This window comes from Choloepus didactylus, assembly GCF_015220235.1.
Source record: "Choloepus didactylus isolate mChoDid1 chromosome Y unlocalized genomic scaffold, mChoDid1.pri SUPER_Y_unloc6, whole genome shotgun sequence".
Taxonomy (NCBI): Eukaryota; Metazoa; Chordata; class Mammalia; order Pilosa; family Megalonychidae; genus Choloepus; species Choloepus didactylus.
In genome coordinates, this window is record NW_023637628.1 from 35,062 (window position 1) to 57,078 (window position 22,017).

General features: G+C 48.9%; 2 protein-coding genes across 6 annotated transcripts in view; one reads left to right on the plus strand and one right to left on the minus strand.

Moving 5' to 3' along the window:
* The window catches only part of LOC119525979, a 41,998-nt gene that overhangs the window by 1,755 nt on the left and 18,226 nt on the right, over positions 1–22,017 (plus strand). Inside the window, exons 3-5 of the mRNA XM_037824753.1 lie at positions 230–277; positions 13,470–13,625; positions 14,540–14,713. Of these exons, the coding sequence (XP_037680681.1) occupies positions 230–277; positions 13,470–13,625; positions 14,540–14,608 (273 nt within the window). The 3' untranslated portion in view covers positions 14,609–14,713. The remainder of the gene's footprint in view (positions 1–229; positions 278–13,469; positions 13,626–14,539; positions 14,714–22,017) is intronic.
* The window catches only part of LOC119525977 (P2Y purinoceptor 8-like), a 63,071-nt gene continuing 51,615 nt past the window's right edge, over positions 10,562–22,017 (minus strand). Inside the window, exons 2-4 of one of the 5 annotated variants that reach the window (XM_037824749.1) lie at positions 13,527–13,645; positions 13,247–13,369; positions 10,562–11,440 (exon numbers count right to left, since the gene is read on the minus strand). In XM_037824749.1, coding sequence (XP_037680677.1) covers positions 10,802–11,206 — 405 coding nt within the window. In that variant the 5' untranslated portion in view covers positions 11,207–11,440; positions 13,247–13,369; positions 13,527–13,645 and the 3' untranslated portion in view covers positions 10,562–10,801. Of the gene's footprint in view, positions 11,441–13,246; positions 13,370–13,526; positions 13,945–16,587; positions 16,770–22,017 lie in introns of those variants that run through there. The other 4 variants (XM_037824751.1, XM_037824748.1, XM_037824750.1 and 1 more) reach the window with 4 other exon arrangements.

A 22,017-nucleotide genomic window follows, 5' to 3' on the forward strand; every position in this document is an offset into this window, starting at 1 on the left:
CTCTTCTGCCTGCCATTAGGGAGTGCAAAACAGGGAAGGGGTCTTGGTGACCCTCTCATGTCCACATACTTGCTTGGGGCACCAAGGGAGCCCAGACCGTCGTTTGCGAAGCGAGCCCAGCTTTGTGCCAATGCTTCTGTCTCATAACTCATGCCTGTAGCAATGTGAGGATGTTTGTGTAAGACAAGCAGTGGGACTATTTTTACATTCAGGTTTGCATCTCTTGCAGAAAGACTTGCAGACCCCCGACATTGTCATCGGAGCCAACACCATTGTGGTGAGTCTGTCTTGGCTCTCCTTTGAGCCTCTAAGTTGGTTTAAATGTCTGGTTTCTGATCCTCAATGGATGCAGTGAGTGCTGCAGGGAGCTGCTGGTCCCCTGCGGGATGTCGTCTGCTTGTGTGCTTAGGCTGCTCTAACGAAGACCACAAACTGGGAAGCTAAAAAGCACAGTTTACTCTCCCAGTTTTGGAGCCAGAATTCTGACATCCAGGTCTGTACAGGGTTCTGCTCCCTCCAAGGTTCTAGGGGGGCTTCTTTCTGCCTCTCCCAGGTCCTGGGGACACCAGGTGTCCCATGACTTGTGGTTGCACCACTCCAAGCTCTGCTCTGTCTTCATGGCCACCTCCTCTGTGTGTGTGTCCACATTCCCTCTTCTTATAAGGACCCCAGTCCTATCAGATTAGGACCCTCCCTGACCCAGTTTGGCCTCATCCTAACTAATCACATCTTCAAAGACCCTATTTCCAAATAAAGCCCCATTCACAGATAACCAGGCTTTAGGATTTCAGCATATGTTGGGGAGGATGCAATTTAACTCAAACTACAATGGACAATGGGGAAACGTACTCCCAGTGGGAGGTCCTGGGGAGTGGACCTCAGCGCTGGCCCCTGCACTGGAGATGGACCAGCCTGGTGGCAAATGTTGCTGGGGGACGCTGAGGTGCTATCTCCATTCCAGGTGGGGGCTGTGGATTTGAATATTTCCAGGAGTCTAGGATTGGGAACTTGTCCCGGCTGGCGGGACGTTCAACGGAAGCTCCAAATCCTGTGAGGGAGGAATGGTATGGGACAAGAGACGCGAGGAACGACAGCAAGACAGGTTTCTGATCAAGCTGCAAAACTTTATTGAAGAGGCAGGGTATATATACTCTAAGGTAGAGGGAGTGGCTAGTACGAACGGGTGGCGGCCTAGGATTGGCTGCTGCTGTTGCTAGGGCGGATGGCAGATGTAAGGCTAGCACAGGATTGGTGGCTACTGTTGCTAGGGTAGAAGGCAGGTAGTAAAGCTAGCACTCTAGGCACAAATCTTAGGCGCGAACAGCTATCACTTCTGTAGAAGGCTGAGAGCAACTTAAGCCGCTATTGCATCAGCCCTAGTGGTCATGTTGCATATCTCCGGCATCGCTGAGGGTGGATTTTATACATGCTACCTTAATCGTCCCCAACACCTCCTCCCTTTGTTTGTCAAAAGGATGGAGGAAGAATGCTGATCGAGCACTCTTTTGGCATTAACCTGCTGGGGGAAATAGAGGCCTCATTCCCCAAGTTGTTTGTGGCTCTTTTTTTCTGGGGAGGGGAGTTTTTGGCAGAGCAAAACCCCTATGCAAATGAGGCATATTTCTCAAGGAGCTTGAAAATGGCCTTTAGTTGCTTTGGCCCTCCTTTGCAGTGCTTTGCCTCGCACCCAGCGGTACCAATCATAGCATACGCTAGAAGCATACTTTCGAGTTATATGCTGCTCCCGTAGGAGGGGGTTTCTTACCCGTAAGGGTGGGTAGCAGTCAGATGATCTGGATCCAAACCCTGGTCAGCGAGGCGAAGCCGGTGATAATGCACTTGAATAGGCTTGCTTAGGGCAGAGTCAAGTTGATCCTTAACTAGCTGTATTATTCTTTTTATGGCCCAAGGAGCAAAAGATATTATAAGGAGTATGGTTACTAAGGGGCCTAGTATAGGGAGGAGGTAAGGGAGGATTCCATTAAGTCCCCAGGAGATACCCCCTTGGGTTTCTCGCTCACGTTTGCGGTTTTCAATTCCTTCCCTAAGTTTGGTCATGGAATCCTTAACTATGCCAGAATGGTCAGTGTAAAAGCAACATTCCTCACCTAGCGCAGCACAAAGCCCTCCTTGCTTAAGGAAAAGCAGATCTAAGCCTCTCCTGTTCTGGAGAACAACCTCCGATAGGGGCGTAAGGGATTTTTCAAGATGGGTAATGGAGATTTCAATGCGGGCTAAATCTTCGTCTATAGCAGCTCTTAGGTGGGAGAAGCCTTGGTTTTGGAGAACGATAGAGGCAATTCCGGTGCCTAGGCCAGTAATACCTAAAAGAGAAGCAATAGTAACAACCGTAACAAGTTCTCTTTTCTTTCTCAGCGTGGCTGGAGATTGTGCGACCAAGTGGTGATAAAGGTCTTCCTCTGTATGAAAGAGGACATGGGGTAACACAGCCACTAAGAGGCACATTTCCCCTGTTTCAGTTAGGGCTTTTGCTGATACGCAAGGAGTAAGCCCCGTAGAAGAGCACAGCCATTTTTCCCCTGTTGGGGGGATATAGAATTTACCAGGCAATGGAAAGGACGACTGTGCACAGACTGTTTTTTAAGGAGGCAGAAATATTACCAATACAATGCCCAGAGTGAAGAACGGATTGCATAGTGAGACCGATTTTTCTTGCATTCCAAGGGCATTGGGAAGGATTGTCTTCATTAGAAGTATTAAATGTAACATTAAGAGCTATAGCATCATAATAAGGAGGCTTGGCAGAGAAACACAGCCAACAACTACGAGTAAAATTAGGCTGGGAGGAGTTTAGAGAGAGAAAGGTGGCTTGGAGTAGTGGCCAAAGCGGGCTGTCAAATGATATGGATGGGCTTGAGGACGACAATATTGGGATGCTAATAAAAGGGGGAGTAGTGGGGTGAATTTTGGAAAGATTTTTGCTTGGCGTGCTCGGGATAGGAGGGGTAGCTGGAGGCGTGGGTTCTATATTTGGTCCAATGGCAGAAGGTTTTTGCTGTACTGCTTCCTCCTTTATTAGAATAAGGCTTCCTGGGTCGGTCCCTTTCATGTAAATCTTAAAGCCCCAAGTTCGACCGAGGAGCCAAGAGGGATCAGCAGGGAGCTGCACGGTGAGATTTAAATGTGAGCAGCTACCTGTAGGTGCAATGTGGTGATGACTCCCATAGATACCCCAGGTAATGGGTTCTTCAGGTGGTTTGCAGTTCAAGGGGGCCCATTTTAGAGTTAGGTAATGATCAGTGGCGTAAGGCTTCCAATGAGTGGCTAATGTTTCACATCCCCAATATGCACAGTAGTATTGGTTGGGAGCATTACAGTACGGTTTTCCGGGGTTTGAGGATGGGCACATGTAATATTGGGCTTGATTCCAACCAGTGGGGCGTACGGAAGGAGTGGGAAATAGATCAGTTGCGTTGACAAGAAAGGAAGGTCGCCCTGCTGTAACGTGGGTTTGTATAACTGTGGAATCTTCCCATCGTGCCAAGGTCCATTTCCAAGGTTGATGGGGGTTGGAGTTGCTGAAGGTGGCATGCACACTTTGCAGGAGAAAATATAAGGCGGCAACTTTAAATGGCAGTAGGCATAACAAAGCCATACTAATAGAGGCTATAGGTTCTTCCCTGTTAAGGGAGACAGGCTAGCAAAGTAATACATCCTACAACGCACAAATATGCTATAGCAAGCAGGGATCTTTCTAACGGATTCCAATCTTTTGGGGCTACGGTTGCTAATCCGGCTGCAAACAGCAAAGCCAGAAGACCAATTAAGAAAAGCCAATAGTAATTCAAGTGGTAATTCATGTGATTAGTGATGGAATAAACCTGTAAGCAGGATTTCTTTCCACTTCCGGTTGTGTGCGGGCTGGTCGTCTCCGGATGGGTTATAGCAGGAGTTATTGATGCGCTGGAAGAGAAAAGAAAGATATTTTTCTCAGGGAAAGGCTTCTACCCTGGAAAGGTTATCATTAAGAGGAGGGGAGGGAAGTGTTTCAGGGGTTTGTTTCGGCAATGAAGAATTAATATGTTTTATCAGCCGTTCTGGAAGCCAGCGAGGACCTTCCCTCTTTTGATCGTATATGCAAGCAGAGCCTCGTCCCCAAATAATCACGGGGTCAGGCTCATTCCATTCTGATGTTAAGGGGTCACGCCACATAACAGTGGCTTGTTGCGTTTGCGTTTTGGGATGCCAATGTTTCTCAGCTGCAGATTGTCCTTCATCATCCAGATTTAGGAAGTTAAGAACAAAAAGAGCATGATGTAAAAGGTCTCGAGGTCGTTGTTTTGTGAGATTGAGAGTACTTTCGGCTAGGCGGCACAGGGCATTTTTTAAGGTGCGATGTGCTCGTTCTACTATTCCTTGCCCCTGGGGGTTATATGGTATTCCCGTAGTATGCTTAATTTGTAATTGTTGACAGAAGGTTTGAAAATTTTTTCCAGTATATCCAGGCCCATTGTCTGTTTTAATGGTTTTAGGCTGGCCTAAGACGGTGAAACAATGTAGTAAATGAGAGATAACATGTTTTGAAGCTTCTCCTGATTGTAGGCTAGCTTGAATGAATCCACTATATGTGTCAACACAAACATGAATATATTTGAGTTGCCCAAAACTGGCAAAGTGGGTGACATCCATTTGCCAGATTTCATATGGGATGAGTCCTTTTGGATTGACTCCCAAGTGAGGGACTGGCAATTGGGTTACACAGTTTTTACAGGTTTTAACAATTTCCCTTGCTTGTTCCCTCATAATATTGAATTTTAAACGGAGGGTATTTGCATTTAGGTGGTGTTGAGCATGGGCTTGAGAAGCTAAAGTTAGAGAATTAGAAAAATTGGGGCATATTAATTGGGTGGCAGCATCTGCCATTGTGTTGCCTTCCGTTAGAGGACCTGGCAGGTTTTGGTGGGCACGGAGGTGTCCTATAAAAAAGGGATGCTGTCGTTTAAGAATTAGTTTTTGTAACCTTGAGAATAAGGGAACTGCATTGGTGGATGGTTTGATAAATGGAGTTGTTTCCAATAGCGGTACAGACTGAGCTATATATGCGCTATTGGTCTATAAATTAAAAGATCGGTCTTGGAGATGGGAAAAGACCTGCAGTACTGCATAGAGCTCCACAAGTTGAGCGGAGGTGTAGGGAGAGGGCATGGAAAATGCCTGGCCTTGGATGACATATGCTGCGGTCCCATTTGCCAAACTGTCAGTAAAGACTAAAACAGCAGGGTTTATTGGTTTTGTTTTAGTGACTTTTGGGAAGGTGAATTGATGGATTTTAGTGAATTGGATTAACGGATCGCTGGGGTAATGGTTATAAATATCACCCAGAAACGAAGAGCATGCGATAGCCTATTCGTCGTCGGTTTGGAAAAGCCAATGGATATGATCTTGGGTGTACGGGACGATAAGGGAATCAGGGTCTTTTCCAAACAGCTGGTGACTAGTTTGTCGGCCTTTAGTTATAAGGGCAGCTATGAGAGAAATATACGGTAAGAGCACCTTTGTTGGAGTAGCAGGGAGGTGAACCCAGAGCAATGGGTGACCTCGCCCGTTTGGTGATTTTAAATTGGATTGCCAGAATACACCTGTAGGTGTGTGGGTTGTGGCAAGAACTATAAAGACTAAAGGCTGGTGGTAGCTTATTTGATAGCAAATTTGATTTTGGATAGCCTGATTTATGATGGTGAGCGCCTGCATTGCTTCTGGAGTTAGGTTTCTGGGAGAGGAGGGGTTTGCGTCTCCTTTTAGAATATTATTGAGCGGCACAAGAGTTTCAGTGGGTAGCTTTAGATAAGGGCGAAGCCGTTGAATATCTCCCAAAAGTTTTTGGAAGTCATTTAATGTTAAGAGATGGGAGATTCGCAGTTGAATGCGAGGTGTTAAAACTTGCTGGTGCCAAAGTTCGAATCGTAGATAGGAAAAGGGATCTGAAGTTTGTATTTTATTAGGGGCTATTTGAAGACCTTTTGCTGTTAAATGTTTAAGAAGGCTCTGAAAGCAAGAATGCAGTTTAGATGTGTCCTGGCCTGCTAATAGAATATCATCCATATAATGGAGAATATAAATTTGTGGCCATAGTTGTCTGACAGGGTTAACGGCGTCAGCAACAAATTTTTGACATAAAGTTGGACTGTTGGCCATGCCTTGTGGTAAAACCTTCCATTGAAATCGAGGCATAGGGCCTTGAAAATTAATTTGAGGGACACTAAAGGCAAAATATTGTCTATCTTCCGGGTGAAGGGGTATGGAGAAAAAACAATCTTTTAAATCTATAACTATTTTGTAAAAATTAATAGGGATAGCAACTGGCGAAGGGAGGCCAGGTTGCAGTGCTCCCATAGGTACCATAGCTTTGTTTACGGCTTGCAAATCTTGCAACAATCTCCATTTACCTGATTTCTTTTTTATAACAAAAATAGGAGTCTTCCAAGGGGACTGAGTAGGTTCAATATGTCCGGCATTAAGCTGTTCCTGTACTAACTTTATAGCCGCTAGGGTCTTTTCCTGAGTCAGAGGCCATTGATCAACCCACACTGGTTCCGTAAATTTCCAGGAAATTTTTTCAGCATGGGGTACAGGGATGTCAATGGCCGTTAGGATAAATTTTGGGAGAACCCAAGTCCTGTTTTAGCTATATTAGGTGTTACAGAGATGGGCAGTTTTATCCCTTGATTAGTCTTGCCCAGGCCTTTGCCAGGGAGAAAATTCATTTTAAGCATTTGAGTAGTGACGGTATCACTAGGGCTGCACATAAAAACTTTCATTTGATTTAATATATCTCTGCCCCATAGATTAGCGGGGAGATGGGGGATAACATATGGTATAACTGTACCAGTGTTTCCTTCCTCATCCTCCCATTTTAGGGTTTGTGAACTCTGTAAAGGATTTGTGGTTTCGCCTATTCCTTGTAAGTAGGTGGCAGTGGCTGTAAGAAGCCAGGATTTAGGCCAGTTGCGGGACACTGATTACGTGCTTCAACTTGGTGGGCCTGGGCCAGGGGACCGGATCCGCCCCTGGGGAGGGTGGTGGGCATGGGTGACAGCGCCCTCCACAGCCTCCCAGGCCTGGGAAAGTGAGGCCGGAGGCAGGCCCCATTTCCTCACCCAAAATACCACCGTTAGGGGAGGCTTGCCGGAGGGAACCGCCTTTTCCCCACCCCCTTATCTTGCTCGCACACCCACCGTTGCCAGAGCAACTCCCGCCACCACCAGTGCGCATACACTGTTGCCAAACACCGTTGCCAGAGCAACTCCCGCCCCTTTTCAAACTACCTCCGCGCCCTCTTAGAACCAATCCTAACCTCCGCACCCTCTCAGAACCAATCCTAGCCTTTATCCCCTCAGCATTGGCTTGTAACAACCCCCGCCCTCTATGCCAACCTATATAACCTGTACTCACCCCTAATAAACGCTCTTGGTTTTACCCTCCTGAAAAAAGCGTCCCGCCTGTTTTCCTCTCGCCACCCTCCACACCTTGCACGCCCCCCCGCCGGGGAACTGGCCAAGTCTCCTGCCTCGCCTTCGCCTCCGGGAAAGAGCCCCCGCCGCCGGTACCCTCAGAGCAACGCCGAGAGCTGAGGGTTCAGCAACCGGCCGCCCCCCCCCCCCCCCCAGACAAATCAACTGCGACCGCAGCCAGTGATTTGAAGATATAATTGTGGCGTCAGCCCCTGTGTCTAAGATACCTTCAAATGATTTACCATTTAATTTTAATCGCAAGATGGGCCGATTATGGGATATTGGCTGTGCCCAAAAGATATCGGAAGATCCAGGGGCCTCTGTAGGGCGCTGGAGTTTTTTGAAGTTCGAGTTAACATGCTGAGCAGGGAGTATGATAAGTTGCGCTATTCGAGTGCCAGAAGGAATAGAGATAATATTGTTTGAGGTGGCTGCGATTATTTGTATTTCACCTCTAAAGTCATTATTTGGCACACCTGGGATGATCTGAACTCCACGCAGGGTGACACTAGCTCTTCCTAGAATGAGACCAAAAGTTTTAGGGGGTAAAGGTCCATAGACTCCTGTTGGTATGAGGAGAGGACTGGTTTCTGGGGTTAATATTGATTCGGAGGTGGTACAGAGGTCCATTCCTGCGCTCCCTGCTGTTGCTCTCCATAAGTCTGAGATATAGCAGCGTGGTTTATGATTGGGAGCACAGGTACTTGCGACTGGGGATGGCTGAACAAACCGTACTGCCCCTGGGTTCGTTCTGGTTGGGGCCTGGGGCCGGCCCCATTGGAAGTTTCCCTGAGGCTTAGGCTTAAGGGGTTGGCCGTTTATGTCTGTCTGAGAATGGCATTCAGACGCCCAGTGAAACCCTCTTTTACAGCGGGGACAAATAGAGGGCGGCAATAGGGGTTTGTTGATAGTGGGTAAGGGGGAATTAATTCACGGCACGGGACAATTTTTTGAGAAATGACCAGGTTGCTTACAATTATAGCATGTTGGAGGCTTTGCTTGTGCCGCGAAATTTTTGTGCTGCGCTGCAAAATTTTGAAGAGCGGCGCCAATAGCTATTCCAAGGGTTTGAGTGGGCCCGATGCCAGAACAGAGCTTTATATAATTATTAAGATTAGTATTACGAAAGGGACGGATTGCTGCTTGGCAGGCAGCGTTAGCATTCTCATAGGCCAGGTGCTTGATAAAATCACTTTCGTTTTCGCTAGCCCCAAATAAGCGCTCAGCCATGTTTTGCAGGCGGCTAAGGAAATCGGTATATGGCTCATCAGGCCCCTGTCTTAATTTAGCAAGAGAGGCAGTGGCGGCGCCCTTTTGCGGAAGTTTTTTCCATGCTTTAAGCGTGGCCGTTTGTATTTGCGCTAAGAGACCTTGGGGGAATTGAGCCTGCTTATCACTTTGATGGTAGGGACTTTGACCTAAAAATTTATTTAAGGTCCAAGTTTTAGAAGTGGCCTTACGGGCATTGCGGGTGGCATATTTTTTACAATGCTCCTCATAATCAGATTTCCATCACAGGAAATCACCGCCAGACAAGGCAGCTCTGGCTAGCTGGAACCAATCGTTAGGAATAAGTTCCTTTTCACTAAGGCTTTCCAGCAGGGCGAGCGTGAAGGGAGCGGTAGCGCCATAATCACTCACTGCCTTTTTTAATTTCTCTAGATATGTTAGACTAAGTTTTTTATATTTAGCTGTTGAGGTGCAACTAGCTTCCTCCTGCTCTCCTTCGCTAGAGTCGAGGGAATCTAATTTATTACTCTCCTCGCTATCGCTACCAGAATCGCCATTTTGGGAGCCGGCGACGCCATTTTGAGAATCTCGAGTCTGACTACGCTTAACCGGAAAAGCATAGGTGCGGCGAGTACAATGGAGGCACGATGAGCGGGCATTTTCTGGAAGCGAAAGGGCTGCAATGCTTTGAGTTGCCGACCGGAGGTCGGCGAGCAGATCGGCGGTATGCTGCTGCTCCTGTTTAAAAGTTTCTCTAAAATTATCGGCGTGTAGCCGGAGATTTTCTGTGGCTTCTTCTAAAGCGCGAAACTGAGATAAGGGCGTGACTGGATAAGAATGAGAATATGGTTTGAGAAAATCGGGTGTGTAAGGGGGTGGCCGAAATGGAGGAAGAGAGTTATTTTCTAAAGAGGAAGAAATTTTAACCTCCGGTTCCTCCAAAGAGGGAGAAATTTTAGCCTTTGGTTCGATTTCATGCTGATCGGGCGACAAACTGACTTGACTGGTTGGGGTATTTGGCCTATCCCTGTTAGAATTTTCGTTTAAAGGATATTCAGGCATGTTAATGACTACTGAGCCGCATGCTGAAGCAGGGCGAGAGTGCTCTCTCAAAGCTTCCTCTCCTAATTTACAGAGGTTTTGAACATCTGGAGCTGAAGAGTGGACTTTTAGAATTTCATTAATTAGGTTCCAATAAGAAAAGGCAGTAACCGGGACCTTTTCAGGACCAAAGGTTCGAAAATAATCTTTTAAACAATCTCCAACTCTTAGCCAGCACTGGTGGTCTATAGTACCTTCTCAAGGGAACCAAGGGCAGGTTTGTAACAGGAAATTAAAAAAGCGCGTGAGATCTTTTTTCTTAACTCGTGTTCCTCGCGCCTTGAGTGATTGCTTAACTTGACTAACATATAATTCGTGTTGGGAAATTCCTTGTCCCATGATGAGGGTGGGGGCTTACCTTTCGTTGCTTTCTTTCCTTCTTCTTCTTTCCTTTCGCCGGCACTGATCGACTGGTGAACGGATCTGTCTCGCGAGCGCGCTTCCCCGCGGCGATCCCGGGTGCGGTGAGTGTGAGAGGCCTCTCTCTCCTTGAGTGCGGCGTTCCGTCTCTCACAGAACTCTGAGCCCCACGTTGGGCACCAGTTTGTCCCGGCCGGCGGGACGTTCAACGGAAGCTCCAAATCCTGTGAGGGAGGAATGGTATGGGACAAGAGACGCGAGGAACGACAGCAAGACAGGTTTCTGATCAAGCTGCAAAACTTTATTGAAGAGGCAGGGTATATATACTCTAAGGTAGAGGGAGTGGCTAGTACGAACGGGTGGCGGTCTAGGATTGGTGGCTGCAAAAGCAGGTGGCAGTCTAGGATTGGCTGCTGCTGTTGCTAGGGCGGATGGCAGATGTAAGGCTAGCACAGGATTGGTGGCTACTGTTGCTGGGGTAGAAGGCAGGTAGTAAAGCTAGCACTCTAGGCGCAAATCTTAGGCGAGAACAGCTATCAATTCTGTAGAAGGCTGAGGGCAACTTAAGCCGCTATTGCATCAGCCCTAGCGGTCATGTTGCATATCTCCGGCATCGCTGAGGGTGGATTTTATACATGCTACCTTAATCGTCCCCAACACACGTGGTAATAGCTCTTGTCGTAGAAGAGGCGGCTCACCATGTGCATGAGGAGCACAAAATTATTTGGCGCAAAACAGGTGACGAAAGCTAGCAGCACCACGGCCGCCAGGCACACGGAGCGCCGCTTCTGCCCGTCGCCGCAGCGGCCGGTCGCGCGCATGAGCGTCAGGATGGTGGCGGTGTAGCAGGCCACGGTGATCACGAAGGGGACGAGGAAGAGGACGACAAAGAGCGTGAAGAGGAAGACGGCCCAGGTGGCCACTCTGGGTAGCATGGTCCACTTGAGCACGTCAAAGCACCTGACGATGCCCAGATCCTCCACCTTGTAGGTGAGGTCCGTCCTGGCCTGCGGGGACAGCGCGACCAGCAGCAGCAGCCACATGCCGACGCAGGCGGCCACCGCCTAGCATCTCCGGCGCCAGTGCGCTGAGGCCAGCGGGTACACCACGCCCAGGAAGCGCTCGACGCTGATGCAGGTCATGGTGAGGATGGACGAGTACATGTTGGCGTAGAAGAGGATGGTCACCACGTTGCACAGGGTGGCTCTGGGCTCCTCTGAAGTAGGCACAGCCAGGGCTGAACCAGCTGAGGGGGCTCAGAGCTCAGCCCCTCTACCCTGAAAGGGGAGCGGGAAAGAGGCTTGGGGGTGGTAGGAGGACACGGGGAGCTCAGGTCAGCTCCCCAGTGCCCAAGGCTCTGCAGCTCCCAGCAGCACTACGTATGGGGATCCAGAGTGGGTATAGGCCTGGCTCTCCCGCTACCCCTTTCCTCTGTCCTCCCATCCCTCCCTCCCTTCCACTTGGGTGCCCCACCCCACCAGCTTGGTTCTAACCTTGGGCCCTGACACTGCAGCTGAGTTGCACACAATTAGTTACAAAGTTACTAAAGCACCAAGCAATTTTGTATCCAGCTTCAAGTTTCCTTCATTTGTCCCCACAGCCCCCAGCAAAATCCCTTGGCCGACCTTGTCCTGTCTGAGCCTGCCTCCATGGGGCACAGGGTCCCCCTCTCATGGTCTGTGCTGGGTGTCATGGAAGGCCCTGTATGTCCCTACCTTCCCCAACCACACGGTGGCACTGCACCCCAGCCTCACAACGACCCAGAACCACGTGCCCGAGCCCCGGGTCCCGCCAGCCTCTGCCCTGTGCCCGCCTCTCCTCCCACCCTCTCAGACCATCACTGCCTTGTCCGGATGCCACTCACTCCTGAGCCCTAGATCCCAGGGCCAGGAACACCCGTGGGGCACCCGTTAGAATGAGGGGCTTCCCATTCTCGGATCATCATCACAGCTTCCTCCTTCCTCCCCAAAACATGCTCTTCAAAGATGAATTTTTAAAAATTATAAAGTTTACATTGTATTTATTAAATTAAATAGTAAATATATTTATTAAATTATATTTATAATTAATATAAATTAAATTTATAATTTCTGTAATAAATAATTATATTTACAAGCTCTGTCATTTTTAAATGGTTAAGCAAACTCTTCCTTTCCTCCTTTTTTAAAAAAAATTATGGTTATATATATATATATATATATGTGTACATGTGAGTATATATATTTACCAAATTCTCTCCCTCTCTCTATATATATATATATACACACAGATAGAATTTGCTGTTTGAACTATTTTTGAGTGTACATTTCAGTGGCATGAAGCACTTTCACAATCATGTGCTCCCACCACCTCTATTTCCAAAAATTCTGTCACCCCAAGTATAAAGTTTGTGTGCATTAAGCATGGACTCCCCCCTTCCCTCCCACTGGCCCCTGGAAATGTCTAATTTGCTCACTGTCACTGAGAAATTGCTCACCCGAGATATACCATGTAAGTGGAATTTGATGATGGGTTTCAAGCCCAACAAATTCTCAGTGAGTGTGAGCATTACTCCGAGCACCGAGGAAAGGGAGAAGACCCCGAAAGGGGCGTGTTGAGTGGGCTGGCGCAGGCGTCCCACCTCAGCCATGAGCTCCTGTCCCTCAGACACCCCACATCCCCCCAGGGTCCAGGCCTTGTCTGACAAGTGGGTCTCAGGGCCGGGAGAAAGTTCTCCTCTTCCTCCTCCTACCGGCCAAACAACCTCCATGCCTTCCATGATGCTCTAAGGCCTTTGGCAGACAGTTCATTTTGCTTTGTTTTTTAAATTTATTTACAAGATATATAAGTTACGATGGAAGGGAAGCCTAAAAACTCTTGTTTTGTAGTTGCTTCAAGCCTTTTGTGAAATTAAGGTACGATGCAGAAAAGCACACCTGGATCCCCAAACACTCATGCCCAGCAGGTTTCTGGAACTTGAACAGCTTTCCTGTCCCCTAGAAAGTGCACACACGCATCCCACAAGGACATTCACTTCAGGCTGACAACAGGTACCCAGGACTTGGGGCCACTTCATGCTAAAAACCACCAGGAAGACAAAATACCTGATTTGTTTCAACATTGCCATTTGCATTTTGCACCTTTTTTTCTCTCTTGATTTCCCAAAGTAGCTCCACAACTGTTTTCCACATTTACTGTTTATTGACTCTCATGGGGTATCCGATAATCTGAACACAACAAAATAGTAGGTGATTTTTGTTGGCCAAACATCTGGTGATTTTTGTTGGCCAAAATTTTAAAAGAATATTTCATTTATTTCCCTCAAAGGTTTCCATGAGCCTGTTTCCTCATCCTGCTTGCCAGGGGACCTGGGTCAGCTCTTACCTTGGTGGGGTCTTTGAGCCCGAGGTGAGGCCGCTGGAGCTGTCTCCTGTTCCGCGTCTGTCCGTCTGTCAGCCTGAGGCACAGGCTCCTCATGCAAAGGTGATAACAGCAGCGCAAACCTGTGAGCCAATGGGCACCTGCTGAGCAAATGAGCTGCTTGCTCTCTTAGGACAAATCTGCACGTTGCTGTCTCTTACCAGCTGAGAATTTAAAAGATGTGTTTTATTTTCTGTCTTCTGCAACAGACAGGTACAGAGATGAAGATGAAAAGTTTTGAAATGAGACGGTGGTGATGTTTGCACAACATTGCAAACCTATTAAATGCCACCAACGTGTTTACTTTAAAATGGTGAATTTTGTGATGTGAATTTCACCAAAATAAAAAAGGATAAAGAAACAAATTAAAAACTCCCTACAGAGAGAGAGGAGGGGAGAGAGGAGTTTCCATGCCATGCTATTTAAGCCTCTGGCTTTTACTTAAACTCTTCATTTTGAAGGAATTAGAGATTCACAGAAAAACTGCAAAGCTGGTACAGAGACTCGGCTCAGCCTTCCCTGGTCTTGCCCGATGCTGACATCCTCCAGGGCCACTGTGTGTTGCCAATACCGTTGGCTCTGCACACCTTTCCAAGGTGTACCACTATGTTTAAATGGACCAGTGTGGTGGGAAAGCCCAGCGACGTGGGCAAGGGTCTGGGTTGGTTCAAGATCTGTTGTGACGGTAACAAGGACCCCACACCTCTTGGACCCCACATCCTTTTCATGAAGCCCCCTCTCCTGGTCTTCCAAGGCAAAGACCCCAGAAAGGGGCAGGAGGGGCAATGCTGCGTCAGACACGGGAAGACTTGCTGGGGGATGGTGTTCATAGAAAAAAGGGGCCTCCAGTTTCCAGAGGGAGTTTTATCTAGACTTTTGTGATTCTCATGTTGGCTTTAATTGTGCAGGAGGAGGTGGCTGCAGCAGTGAGGGGCCCCAACCCCTGAGCTCTGACCTCCATCTCCACATTTGCACAGCTGCCGGCGGCCCCCAGCTGCTCCCCCCTTCCCCAGCGATGGACACAGGTGCATTCCTGGGAGACCTGAACTCCTCAGACAGCCTTAAGACCCTTCCTCAGACCACAGGGAAGTCTGGACACTTTCCCACCCTCCATCCATCCATCCTTCTCTTGGAGGCAATCCTGCATCCAGGTCAGCCAATCTCCCAGCCTTCCCAGGCTCCCTCTCCACTCTCTCTCACACCAACACTTTCTCTAATAAAATCCTTGCATGTTGAATCCTTTTTTAGCACCTGCCTCGTCCCTACCCTCTCTTGGTTCCCTCTAATAAAATCCTTGCACCAGGCTTAACCCTGTTTTGGCAACCGCCTCGCAGTTTAACACAGTTAACGCAGGAGCAGGGATAGGTGCTTCTCTCTAGAAGGCAGTTGCAACCCTGGGTAAGCTCATGATCCCAGCAGATGCTTTCCTAAATCTGTCCCCAGAATCTCTTGTCATCTTAGTTATGTTGATATGTGAGGAGTGACTCCAGGAGAGGGTCCCAGCTTCTGCTCCTCCCCAGTCTCCAAGCATCCTGGGCTCCAAAGAGCAGGCTCTGAGCTCCCAGCAGGGAAGAATTATCAGTCTTGTCTTCCAGCTCCTCCACCCAGTGCCTGGAGACTTTGGGAAACCTAACCCCTTTCCCAGCTGCATCTGCTTTTCATGTTTTGCAATCTAGTAAAGGTTGGTGCAGGGCTAAAGTGGCCCCTGGAGGTTCAACGCAGTAGGCTGGGAGGTTGCCCCACTCCCATGATTCTAAATGACTCTGTCAAACAGTCAGGAAAACAGAACCTCTCAGAGGCAGTAGACATTAGGCTCTGGCTGCTGCAAATCAAGGTCTAACCCTGGGACTTCTGTTTTCTTCTGCTTATCTTCAAGTTCCAGCTGTTCCTCCTTCATCACCAAGAAGTGAGGAAATCTGCGAGCTCCACTCTTGCCTCCTGTCACGGGCAGAAGGGGCCCCTGTGGTGCTCCACTTCTGGCCCAGCAGCTCCTGCCTATCTGGTTTTGTTTCCTTTGTAGTTTGCCACACGAAGGCAGCTTCACGGTTCTTTTGGATTTACATATCCCAGTGATTGCTTTGGTCCTTCACTTGCTGTCCTTATATCAACCTGCAGAGCATCTTATTTCTCTTTATTGGAATGCTGGGGAAAAGAGCCTTAAAGATGAATGTATGAGGAAAACAAAAGCATGGTGTATATCTTTTCTTGCTCTCCGAGAGGGTGCCCACATTTGACACCGTGACCTAGTGTTTCATTGGATGGGAACTTTCGGTTGGAGAGCAAGGTCTCATCTTCAGGATGCTTTAAGACAGGATTTTGCATGATGTTGAGTTGGATGTTTACCCAGGATGCCACAACCTTTTTGAGGGAATGGAAAGATGCTTTGAGTGAAGTGTGGGGCACCTCAGATGTCCTCTCCTTACAAGGACCCCAGTTATATTGGATGAACCTCATCTTAACTATTGCATCTTCAAAGATCCTGTTTCTAAATATAGTCACATTCATTGGCCTGGGGATTCAGATTCAGACTTGCCTTTGCAGGGGACACAGCCCCAGCTCAGGCTCTCTCCAGTGCTTGTCCAGAGCAGCCCTTGGAGGTGTTGGTAGCAAATGAACAAACAACGAACAACAAATGTCCCACCAGAAGCTTGGTCTAAATGCAAGGCAATGGCTCACTCCACTGCATAAATGTCCACAGTATAGCCCTCCCCACCCATCCTTAACCACCGTTGGGATGCTAAAGCCCAGGTGAACAGGCCTGATGAGGTGTCTTTGGAAATCAGACCCATTCTCATCCCTTGACTTCAGAAAATTGGTTGGGGGGAAGGAGCAAGGGGCAGAGGTACCACCAGGCTGTCATCCTGATGCTTGGTGGGAGCAAGTCCTGCATGTGTGAGTTGGGGTGCACAGAGAGCTGTAGATCCCCAGCCTACAGGACATGCACCTACACACAGGGGTTTAGTACTCAGCGCAGTGTGGCCCCACCTCATTTTTCCAAATTTGTTCTCCATTCCTCTCCTCTTACCTGGCCTCATTGGGCTCCTCAGCTATGCACCATTCTCAGTGTATGCCTTCCAGCTTCCAGGCCTTCTCCATTGTGGTGAAGCCACCACATGCCTTTCTGTGTCCTCTCCACAAGGCCACATTGAACCGCTATTCCAGCACCAAGCAGTATGCTTCTGGCAGCCTTCTCTCATCTTTCCTTGAGTGAGCCCCCAAATCTTTCATTTATGACCCTCTCTGAGCTCATCACATGCCCCTTTTATTACAGTTCAAAATTTAACACATTCTCAGCTCCCTGAGATATATTTGCTGTGGGATCCTCAGCCTAGCACTTGAAGGCTCTCAATGAGTATTTGTTGACTGACTGACTGACTGACTGAATGAATATCAGTAAAACTTCAACTACCTAGTCACTTCAGGGAATGAGTCTTTTGGATAACTCACTTTTTTGGAAAGCTGACCCATTTCAGGGTGAAGAACTTTACTTTCCTTATAATTCTTTTGGGATGGAGACATCCATAAATCTGTCAAACACACCTATGGTAAATAGAACCTCATCATTCAGCAATATATGATGTCATTTAATCTTCTCCCAAATCCTTTAAGCTGTGTGCCCTTGGTCAATATCAATCAGAATCAACCCACTGTCTTCTAGAAAAATTGTAAGTACATGAAATGAACATGATTAGAAGGTTCATAAGTATAAGCACACACCTATGTTTTTAGTTTGTTTTTGTAAAGTTGCAGAATTGAATGTGCAAGATCAGTAGACTTGGGATAGCATACTTTGGTTCATAATGTGTAGGAAGACAAGAGGGAAATGAGGAGGAAGATAGCAAGATTGGATACTTTTGCACTGATGAAAGTAGAGTGAGACAAGGATACGGTTCATGTCTGGGCAAGTGGGAGAGAGATGCTGAGGGACAATTGGTTCGGTGCATGGAGTTGCTGGTGGGCAGGCTTTCCAGGCCCTGCCGGAGGCCATGGTGGGATAATGATCAAGTCCCAATTGTCTAATGATCAGGAATAGAGCAATGCTCGATGCTGTGCAAGGGGAACTGTGGGAAGAGCAGAGAATGAAGGCAGCACTGGGAGGTGTGATGGATTGAACCAAGTACCCCATTTAGACACATGGTCTTAATTTAGATCCCTTAATTAATTAAGATAAGCAGTCTTAATTTGGATCCCTTGAGGACTTTATAGGCAAAAGAAATTCAGACACAGTAAAAGAAAGCCATGGACAGGAGTTGGAGGCTGCAAGTCAATGGAATGCAGAAGACAAAGGACAGGACATTGCCAACGGTCGGAAAAGCCAAGGAATCCACAGATGACCAGCTGGCCAGATCGCTACCATCCCTGGGAGACGCCAGTCTTCCAGCATCTAAACCATGAACCAATGACTTGCTACAGTTTAAGCCAACCGAGCACATGGTATTTGCCACAGCAGCCAGGAATCTAAGAGAGGAGATGAAGGAGAGGTGTGTGAGAGGTAGCCTGTCCATCTCACTTCCCACTGGCTCAGGCTCAATCCTTGCAAGTCCACAGCTGCTTGCCCAGTCAGTTTGAGACCTCTTTCTGCTCTCCCTGACACTGTGCAGTGTCAAGCCTGGCCCCTGCAGTGGAGGAGGTGTCCCAGCTAAGACAGGAGCCTCTTACAGAAGGAACTGCTACCTTGGAGAGGCTCAACTGCAGAGCTGAGGTTTGAAAGAAGCCAAGCTCCAAATCACCAAGCTACACTGTCTCTGGATGTTGAGCCTTTGCTCATGCAGTGAGCCTTGCTCTGCTGCCATTATACTGCATGTCAATGCAGTAATAATACATAGTACAAATAGTAGTAACTGGTATATATTCCCTGAGCTATAGATTGCAGGGTCCTTAATCCATTGCCCTGTTCCATCCTTGCCACAAGGCAGGTGGTGGGCAGGTACCTGTTTGTGTTTTGCAGATGGGGCAACTGAAGTTGCCAAAAGGGGACTGACTCTCCAGGGTCAGTGTGAAGAGGACACCACCTGGCCCAGTGGATCTCAACGCTGGGCTCTCTCTGCTGCAGTTTCTCTATATAGGACAGCTGGCCCCTGGCTTGCTGTGCCTCTGGCTTGCAGTTAGGTCTCTCAGATAAGTTTTCTTGTGTTTTCATCTGGTCTGTGCTCACCAGGTCATCAGATCCCCTTCTGGCTGTGCTGAGGAGCCCTTCCTCCAGAAACTCAAGCCTGCAAGAAAATGCGTAAACTCAAAGTCAGCAGGCTCTGAGGGAGAGCTGAGGAGCCTTCTTCATGCCCAGTGGAGTCCTGGGTCTCTGTTTCAGGGCTGCTGGGTGCTTGGCTTATTCTGCTTCTTACTTGGTCCTGGATGATTGCTTTGCTAGTTTGCAGGTGGCTGAGGGATTTTATCTGTTTGCTTTTTCCATTTTTATCCTGACAGTCCTTGGAGACTGTGCGTGCAAGACGCTGGGGCTCTTGAATCCAGAATGTGGGTCCTGGAGCTCATCTGGGCAGGTGGGCCACCCTGTAGCCTCATGCTGAGCTCACTGCTTGCTGCCATGCAAGCCCCAAAGGCTTCCTGTATTTCTGGCTGTGACTGGAGGACTGGGCTTGGGTGGTTAGGTCCCTGGGGGGGCTGTCAACTGCACAGCTCCTCAGCAGGAAGCACATGGCATATGTGCCAGAGAGGCCACCACGTACCCTCAAACCTCTGTCTCCATCGTCAGTCACATCTCAACCCATCGCCCCGTGCTTGTACTTCTCCCTTAGGAGATCCACCATCTGTTGCAAGAAACTGCAGAAAGAGCTTCCTCCAACTAATTTTAAAATGGTCACAAGTTTCACTATGAGAATGAAATTTTCTGCTCCACTTGTCCACACCCAGGTGTGAAGCCTGCAGCTATTTGGGGCCACCTCTGGTCACCCCAGCCCACTCTCCACTGCAGAAGGAAAAACAGACCCATGCATGTTGGGTTCTCATTGGTGGGAGCGCAAATCACAAAGAGGAAGATGCATCCCAGAGGGAGACACAATTAAAGCTTACTGGAGACAAAAAAACAAAACAAAAAAAAAAAAAAAAGAAGAAGAAGAAGAAGAAAGAAAGAGCTAGCAAGCCAGCCAGGTGGCTGCTGATAGCTTTAGAGACTGTCTCTCATGGGGGTCTAGGAGATAAGGGGTGGGGGGTGGGGGGACAGAGTTGAAGATAGTACATCAATTCTGAAAATGGACTGTGCTGTAGAGTTCCACTTTCAGAGTGGCACTGGCAGGGAAGAGGGGGCTCTCTCCATTTCTCCCCTTAGAGCTGCAAATGCACTGGGTTTTGTTGCAGAATCTCTCAGCTGCATGCCTCTGGAGAACACACATCTGCACTCTGTGGTCTCTGAAAGGCGGTGGGCAAGGGCATCTGCTTTGGAGCTGGGTGTGAGGGAGGAGGGCTGCAGACAGACAGACATGGGGTCTGCGTTCCAGCCCTCTGACCTCTGCCCCTGCTTTTCATTTGCGTCATCTCAGAATAGAGGGTACCCATCCGTGCTGCGGAGCACGGCACTCTTGCCAGACGGGGTGGTGGGGGGAAGATCTGAGGGTCCTGGGGCTCTCGGGCCGCCAGCAGCACGGATGGTTAATAAAGAAATCACCTCTAACCGACACCGGCTGCCCTCAGACGTGTGGCACTTGTGGTCTGAACCTGAGGCGGCAGGATGGAAATTTTATGAACAAAGCAAAAAAGTTGCTGTTCCCTGGCCAGCTCGGTGGCAGAGGCGGCTCTCTTTAAAGGACTTGCACCCAAATGCTGAAAGCCAAGGAACCAGTGGTCACGCATTCTGAGGCAGGCGGCGGGACCCCTTTCCTTTTTAGGGTTTGCAAAAAAATGAACACGGGTCTGAGATCCACGACTGCGGATCACCGAGGGTCACTGACTCTCTCCTTTGAAAAGATTTATGCAATATTATCTGCACAAAGTCCACCTATTTAAAGAGGACAATTCAGTGGTTTTTAGCTTATTCATACACTTGTGCAGCATCAACACTTTCTCGCTCCAGAACGTTTTCATCACCCCAAAAGGAAACCCCACATCCATCCCCTCCTCCCAGCCTCTGGGAACCCCTAGTCTACTTTCCATCTCTATGGATTTGCGTATTCAGGGCATTTCATTTAAATGGGAATTGCACAATATGGGGCCTTTTTGGTTTGCAGGGCTGTCCCCCTCGCAGGGTGGCTCAGAACTTCATCCCTCTTCCTGGGGGGAGAGACAGTCCACTGCACAAGGTGACCATGCTGTATTTATCCATTCCTCTCTGGGTGGGTGCATGCGTTGCTTCCACTCAGGGCTGTTGGGAATAACGTGGCGTGTCCCTGTATCCCTCATCTGGCGAAGCCCACTCCAAAGGCTCCTGATGCTGAGCACGAGGATCCAGAGGCTGTGCTGGGGGTGAACTTCTCCTGGCTGGGGGATGAAGAGGCAGAAGGAGGCAGGAAGCGCGAGGGGCTCTCTGTACTCTTTGGAAAGCCGTTGCCCCACCAAGCCGCCACCCATGTGTCCTGGAGCCGGGGCTGCCCCTGCTGCTCAGCACACGGTGGGGAAAAGGCCAACACAACCTCAGGAAGCCCTGAGCTGGGCACCTCAGGGCAGGCTGGGTTTCTCTGCTGGGATTCTTGGGTTTTTGTTTTTGTTTCCCCCACGGAGTGTCGTTGGAGCAGACGGCGGTTGGAGGCACTGACTGCATCTCTGGAGGGTTTTCGTGCCTGTGGAGATCAAGGACAGTCTGCAGTTTGCCCCCAAACTTGGCTTTCCCCAAAGATTTCCAAGTCATAGCCAGCATACCCCTACCCTGTGTGCTGCTCCCGAGAGCAGAAGTGAAACCTGGCAGCACCGAGGAGAAGAGGCGAGAAGTCCTGGATGTTTCAAAACAGAGGGTGGCAACAGCGAGGTTTTGGAGCCAATCCTACAACTGATGATGATGATGCGAGTGATTTGGGGGGTCCAGAGCTTATCTTGGCAGCATGGAGCTTGTCCTTTGCTTCCTTCATCCATGACTTCTTTTCCTTCTCCTTCGTCTCTCTCCCTCTCTGCTCTTCCTCCCGATCTCCTCCTTCCCCCATTCTCTTTGTGTCTCTCTCCATCTGTCCCTGTTCTGTGCTGCAGCTGAATGTGGCCTCATCATCCCTCCCGACCAATGTCTGATCGATAGCCGGCTGCCCCTCTCTCTAAGGATGGGCCCATCTCCTGCTCCCCCTCCATGGCCTGCCTGGTTCCACCTGCCTCCCAGTCACCTGACCCCAAACCTCCGTCTGCATGGGGGCAGCTCCAGCTTCCCAGATGTGGCCCCTTTGGCTGCCACCCAAGGCCCCAGGTTCCCTCAGCCATCCCCCAACCTCAAAGGTCACCAGGAGCGGGCACTAGCTCTACCACCCAGCAGCCAGCCAAGGGGTTACCTCCACAAAGCTCAGTTTCCCTGGGGGTCACTCAAACT